Below are 7,416 nucleotides of genomic sequence, written 5' to 3'. Positions count from 1 at the left end.
ACTCCCTGAAAGGAGGTTACAACCAGCCGAGGGTCGGCTGCCTCTCCCAGTCGACCAGCGACAGCATGACACGACATAGTGTCAAACTGTACCAGGGGAAATTGAGGTTGGAGACTAGGAAGAACTTTTTCACAGAAAGGGTGCCTAAACACTGGGATGGGCTGCCAAGGGAGGTGGGCGAGTCACGGCGCCTGGTAAGGAAAGACTCGATGTGGCACTCAGTGCGCCGGTCTAGTTGACATGGTGGTGTTTGGTTACGGGTAGGGCTCTATGACCCCAAGGTTCTTTCCCAGCCCGATGGGTTCTGCACTCAGGGATGGCATCTCCCCAAAGCCCCCGGCCCGGAGCCGCCGCCGCCCTCAGTCCCGCGGAGCGGGGGCCGAGGCTCCGCCCTGCGTGCGGCGGTAGGCGGCCTCGCGCCTCAGCATTTCCGGGTCGGAGGCGGGGCGGCGTGAGGGGGCGGGCGCTGACGTCGCCGGAGGGTCCGGGGGCCGCTCGGCGCCTGTTTATTGTTCTCGCCGCCGCCGCCGCGTTCCGGCTTTCCCGGCGCCCGCGGGGCCGCGGTGGGAGGGAGAGAGGGAGGGCGGACAGTAGGACCGGGCGAGCAGAGCCCCTCCGCCAGCGGGGGCGGAGGTAGGAGGGAGCGAGCGAGCGGGCGGAGGCGCCGCCCGGGGGCCGTTAACCCGTTTCCGCCTCTCCGCAGCGCGAGCCCGGGCGGCGAGCGCGCGCGTCACGCCGGAGCGAGAGCGGGACAGCCCGGGAGCGGCAGCCCGGGAGCGGCCATGGCCTACGCGTACCTCTTCAAGTACATCATCATCGGAGACACAGGTGGGTGAGCCCGGCCCGGGCCGCGCCGGAGCGGGGCCGGAGACGGAGAGGAAGGCCCGGCTCCCCGCGCCCATTTCCGCAGTGTTGGCAGTGCCGCCGACGTGGTGGCTCCGCGCGAGGAAGAGGCGGTGTCTCCCCCCCGCCTCTGCGCCGGGCCCCGCCCGCGGCCTCGGCCTTGTCTCCCGACGGCCTTGGGCCGCTGGCAGCCGCCTCCGGGCCTGGCGGACGGGCCGCGGGCAGCTCGGGCTGTGTCACGGCCTTGGCTGCGGCGGCAGAGCGGGCCCGCCGAGAGGGAGAAGGCGCTGTCACAGCGAAACCTAGACCTGGGTAGTGCCCGTGGTTTGCAGCCTTGTGGTAGCGAGGCCGCACTCCTCCCCGCAGTTTTGTGATGAGTTTCTGTCTCATTGCTGCGAGTTACCTTCAGCTCGGGCTGCAAGCTCTTTCCAGTCTCGGCTGGAGCTGCTGTAACAAACTGTGTGAAGACACGCTGTCAAAGCAGAATTAAAAGCACTGGCTCTTCCAGTCTAATTTGTAGGGACCTTTTTTTTATGTTGTATGTATGTACACACACCACTGCTTTTCCAGATGTTTCTTGTCACTTTTTAAAAACATATTGACTCATAGAATATCAGGGGATTGGGCTGGGGCTTAAAGATGATCTAGTCACAACCCCCCGGTATGGGCAGGAACAGCTCCCACTAGACCATATTGCTCAAGGCCCCATGCAACCTAGCCTTGAACATTTCTCAAAAACTTACTTGGTTCTGTTTGTTACTGGCTGCTGTGTGACAAATAATGGTGCTTACAAATGCTGTTGGCAGAGCCATGTGCTGATAGGAATTGCTGCTTGAAGCCCCTTTGCCAATATGTTTTATGCTTCTTCGGCCTAGTATGGATGGGAGTAGCATACTTTGATCAAACTATTGTCAAGACAAGGTAGCTAACTTAGTTAACTATTGTGCCTGTGTATTGTGTGTTTTCCTTGTTGTTTTCCTCAAACCTGTCTAAATGCCTTCTCTAATAGGTTTGATGACACACCTGTTTTTTTAGGTGCTGTTCTGAGGGTGCCTCCATACTTCATAGCTACGAATCAAATTATCTATTGGTGGAGTATAATTATACATTGCAGTTGCATTACACATGAGGTTGTTAAGTACACTGTGTGCAACTGCTATGTGACTTTTATCTGCTTTTAAAATGTACATTTAAACTCTGAAAGCTTTTTTAGGCTTCTGCAGTAGCAGATGTAATACAGGTGAGTTGTTAGAAATATATCACAGCTATAATGACCATGTTGGAAGCCTTAGGCTGTAGATGATAACTGAAAATTCTGATTTTTGTGGAGTGTTCACTTGAGTGACAGTTCATCAAGCCTGGACAGGACAACAGGATATTACCTGTGCAAATTCAGGAGAAGGAAGAAGAGGTTTGTCAGGCTGGGGTGATGCAAGATGGTAGTGCACAGTTCAGAATGACAGTTCAGAACAGGTAGCCAATTGTGGTGCATCTCTAAAAACTGTAGTCACTAAAGTGGTAGACAGCAGCTTACAGTTGCTTTGGTATATTGATTGTATACTGATTAAATTTTTACAAATAGCCTTAGTGTAATGGTCTGTACTGCACTCTTGAATTTGAGTTGCTTGAAATGTGAAATACAGAATGGATGTGTCATTTCTGAAGTTGTTGCAGCTGCTTAAGAGCCAAATATCAGGAGAGTAAGAGACAGGAAACAGAGAGGAAAACAGCTCACAGTTTTGCTGTTGGCTTTTTGGTTAGTTTTTTTTTTTAATTCTTGTGGCTTGTATTCTTGAGTTGCTACAGGAAGCTAATTAAAGCTACTGCAATGATTATTTTTGAAGTGAATTGAATATGTCAATAGTGGTAAGTTGATTTTGCTTTTATTTAGATCTCCTGTGAGCCTTTTAAGTGTTCTAATAGAGCAGGTACTGAAGAGCCAATTTATGTTGTGCACAGTTGCCAAGATGGTGATGGCAGTCTGGGTATTACTGCTCTTCCTCAGATGAAGGCCATTGAACTCAAAGTTCAGACAGTGGAGATTAAGAGTGGATGGTGACTGTCCTCTTCAGTTCCCGTGGTGGGTTCCCACAGTGTGCCAGCCAGAGAAGATATGGCCTTGCAGACCATGTAGATTTAATAGCAATCAAGAAATTTGTTTCTGGTATTTGATTTAGAGTCTTTGGAAATGCCTCAGCTGCCTGGTGACTCAGCAGTTAGTTGTAAACAAACTGTAGGAGAAAACTAAGAGACTCAGCTGAGGACTGGTGTTAACATTTAGCTCCTCTTTCAGCACTGAAAAACAAAGTAGGTTGTGCCATCCATAAGCAAACCAATGAAACCCCCATGGAGTTACACAAGACGCCTCTATGTGCCTTCTCTGAATTGTGATTCCACATGCTTTCATTTGCTTAAACACAGGAATTCAGGATGATCTCAGTCTCTTAAAATGACAGCCACAGAGACTGACTGTGCAAGACTGCCTTGTGCTCAACAGTTCTTGTCCCTTTGCATTCCCTGTTTCATTGGTCATTGTCATTCACTGACTTCTTTTCTTTCTCTGGTACTTCAGGCATGGTAGCTTTATGAACATGGAATTGCTCCTAATCTGGTTCTTAACTGAGTGTTTTAATATATAAAAATGGCATTCTGTATAATTGGAACTGGTTTAGGATCTAGTTAGTTTTCTGTTATGGGAGAGACCTGAAATGGCATAGCTGTATTCCAGGTGCTAAAAAACATTGCCATAAATCTGTGTAGTTTTTACATTGTTGCAGTGGGACCATAGCTGTGGAGTTTGAAGAGAGAAATACAAGTACTGTGTAATACTGACTACTGTGAGAGTTTACCAGGAAAAATCCTCTGATCTGGCTATTTCCAAAGCATTGTAGGAGTTTGCAAATGAATTTGGAAGCATGAGTGGTGCATGCTGCATAGGGCTGTACCTCTGAGATCTTTGCCTTTATGGTTGATTGTCTTTGATTTTGATTGGTATCTTCATCCACTGTTCCCTATACATCCACCTTTGGCCACCAGTTGAAGTTGAGATGATCTTTGTTCTGAGCTAGGATAAATCCTGTTGGCCTATGAGAATTGTCTGTTTGTGCAGTTGGTGACTGAAAGTCTGTCATTTTTTTCTTTTAGTTTTTTCTATGTAATGGTAAAATCTTTACTTACATGTTTCTTATCAGCAGTGTACCATGTGGTAATAAACTGGGAATGATAACAAGATTTCTGTGAAGATGACAGCTGGAATATTTTTTTCAGAATAATACACATTAATCAGAATTTTCTTGTATTAGAGTGTGTTTGCTAGATTCCAACAGAGAATGCTCCTGAACTTTAGGATACCTCAAGTACTAGTTTTGCAATGGTCACATTTCTTGCCACCAGCATAACTTGTCAGTTGCAGCCTATCTCAGTGTCTTTTTATGATCAGTGTTGCTGCATTTTCCATGAGCAAGTCCACCTGCTTTTCTTAAATCTGTTACTGCAGCAACTCTCTGAGCTTTTTGCATAATGGACTTTCACTCACCTTTCAATTTCAGCAGGCACTTGCTGCTCCTAGACCAAGAGTGTCTCTAAGTTACTCCTATTAGGAGGTGATGATGAAAGAAAATAAGAGTTGCTTGGTGATCTAATTCTCACTCTCTAGAGTAAAGTCAGCTGTCTAGTCAACCATTTCACTTGTCTAGGAGACTTTCAAATGTTGAAATTAAGCAATCAAATTTACTTTATTTTTCAATTCTCTTTGTGAAATACTTCTAATGTCTTTGCTCTTTGCTCTGGAACAGCAGCTGTTAGTAGCTAGTTATGTGTATGATTAGAGTCTTTTGCCCTTATTTTCTCTAAGTATGTAGTAGTACTTCTTGGCTAAACTGGTTTTCATCTCACCAGAGCTGATGTTAATATCCTGCAATAGCTCATGAACTTGTTTGTGCTGAAAACCAGAGTACTGGTCTGTACTGCTTGTATCTTGCTTTGAGACCCTTTCAATTATGCTTTAATCCTTAAAGAACAGATATTAGGTATTGTATAAGAACATCCTCTTGGCCTCTTAGACGTTAACTAGAATTAACAAACTATATGTCTATACAAAAGGTTTCATGAGGCTGCTGAAACAAGTGGCTGTGTGCACACTTGTACTAATTCTTAACACTTATTTCTTTAAAAGAAACCCCAGACACCTTGCCACTCAAAAACATGTAATCCAACCCCACCTCCAATTTCATCTAAAACCATGTTATTATGAATGGCTGGCAGCTTCTAACTTCATTTTCATGCAGAAAATGAAGTTTTTTTATAGACTCAAATGTAGCTTAATTTTATTTGGAAATAATTTTTACTTACCTTTAAAACGTATAGTTAGCAGTGGAGCAGTGCCATACAAACTGCAACATGGTAAAGCTGAACAACTCCTTTAACTTTGTATGCCTGTGCTAATTGTTATGTAGAAAGGAAAAATTTACATCATTGGCTTTGAATATGCTATTGAAAATGTTGAAGTGTTGACGCTAAATCAGCTGTAAAAGAGCCATTTTTATTACTTTTCCTGAAATTACATAGGCAGCAGGAAGGATTTTAGAGGTTGTTTTTCTTCTGTTCTTGTCCATGCTTACATTTGTATGTGAGCTCCCTTTGCTCCGTATGTGACAGTTTGGAATGTTTTCATTTGTTATAATGAAAATATTGTGAAAAAATATAATGAAATTCAATAAATTTAAATGAAGCTTTCCCGCTTGATGGTAGAGTTCTGACTAAAACATAACTGACTGAGATGAGGTTAAGAAAAATCCTTGCTTTAGGTTCATGTCTTGTTATGCCTAGGCCCATGAAAAGGTAATACTGCACTTTCCAGAGTTTGATAAAGCTGCTGTGGTTAAAAAGGGAGGAGAGAGGGAATGAATGGTAGCCTGTGATAAGAAAAGGGCTTATGAAACATCTGGAAGCTCTGCAGACTACTGGAAAGAACTAAAAGTATCTCATAAACCAGGTTAAAGGTATATATCTTGTGACATTTGTAATGTGTGATTACCTGGTTAAAATCAAAGTTAGTTTTAAAATTTGGGTTCCTATATGTATCATCTAGATAATAATCTATTTTTATATATAATATGTATATATATAGTAATCATATATATAATCTTGCCCATTATTTGAAGCTGTGTTACCCTATTTTTAAGATTTATTTTTGTTTGTTTTTCTAAAGGAAGGTAAGAAAGCAAGAAGCTTGTTTCAGCTCGGTTGTTTTTGTGGCACTGGTTTCATGGACATTCAAGCTGACATAGTTGGTTACATGTGAAAGAAGGAGTTCTTGCTCCCCTTACCTTGTGGTGACTGTGATAGTCTGCCATGATCTGGATCCAGCCACTAATGCAGTTGAAAACTACCTTCTTTTTAGGTTAGCTTTTCACTTAGTGCCTGACCATGTGATTTGGTCTTGTGGTTGTGCTTTCCACAGTCTGGAGTACTTTCAAGGAAGGAAACTGGATCTAGGAAGATTAGTGAGAGCAAGAAATCAAAGGGAAGTAGGTCTTCATCTCTGTGTGTGGTGGACTGATTGATGACCATCAAGTACAAGAAAAACAGTTCTGTGAGACTGTTGAATTAATCCAGGGTTTATCTGCTGCCCAAACGAGCAGACCTTGTTACCACTTCTTGTCTCAACTATGAGCTCTGCTGCCTCTTAGCTCTCAGCATCACTGCTTGTGTGATCCTTCAAAGGCCAGCTCAGCTCATGAAGATGATTTGAAAACCAAAACTAAACAAATAGTAGGTACACTTAAAAGAGTGCAAGAGCCCTTTTGGGTAAGGAGGTGGGGGTGTGTGGGAAGGAGTGTGTCTACTCACCAGAGACAGGAGGCAGATTGACATAGGAGATTTTCTTTAGCATTCAGTTTTTATTCTATGGCTGAGAGGACTACTACGACAGTTCTTTTCCTCTGTCACCTTTCTGGGGCTATACTGGTGCTTAGGTGAGCAAGTAAGGAAACTCAACCTTCCCCTACCCTCTTTTTTGACACATTATTAGTTTTGAACCAGGTCAGCTTTTCAAGGCAAACATCAGTGGAAGGAACACTGAAGAGTTTTGTCTAGAGGTAAGGAAAGCCTGGAAGTTCTCCTCATATTCAGTAGTACACACCTGACTCTGCAGCCAGTAACGGAACTTTCTTTGCCCTATTCACAGGGAATCAAGAAAGGGAGAAGGAAGCAAATCGGCTCTCTTAGCCAAAAACTTGCTCAGCTGTACCATCACCTGTGCTGTGGTTCCAGAGCTGCTTTTTTTTTTTTTTAAGTGCTGAGTGCAGCCTATTACTGAAAAGAAGAACCATTCCCTTTGCTGTAGCCCATGTCTCATGCACGTACTGGTGTTTTGGATGAGTGTAGTACTGTCCTGGATTCATTTCTTGGTGTAGCTTGTTGCATATGAGTGACAAGGGTAGCTTTACTGCTGAGCCCTGAAATAAAGACAAGTATCTAAGGAAGTGCTGTGTTGAAGCTGGGCCAAAGTGGACAACAACAAACTTTTGGCAATGTCTTGTCTAAGGAAACTGACTGCAGAGTTGCACCCAG

The 7,416-nt window shown here is 44.3% G+C and overlaps 1 protein-coding gene across 1 annotated transcript in view; it reads left to right on the top strand.

The window, feature by feature from the left end:
• The first annotated feature begins 488 nt into the window (after window positions 1-488).
• RAB2A (RAB2A, member RAS oncogene family) overlaps window positions 489-7,416 on the top strand; it is a 43,554-nt gene continuing 36,626 nt past the window's right edge. Inside the window, exon 1 of the mRNA XM_054284822.1 lies at window positions 489-828. Within this exon, the coding sequence (XP_054140797.1) occupies window positions 783-828 (46 nt within the window). The 5' untranslated portion in view covers window positions 489-782. The remainder of the gene's footprint in view (window positions 829-7,416) is intronic.

The sequence above is a fragment of the Melozone crissalis genome, unplaced genomic scaffold, assembly GCF_028551555.1.
Source record: "Melozone crissalis strain CALT ecotype California unplaced genomic scaffold, PUWL_Pcris_2 ptg000042l_1, whole genome shotgun sequence".
Lineage (NCBI taxonomy): Eukaryota > Metazoa > Chordata > Aves > Passeriformes > Passerellidae > Melozone > Melozone crissalis.
Note: the sequence above shows the minus strand (reverse complement) of the source record. Positions and strands in the feature narration are given on the sequence as shown.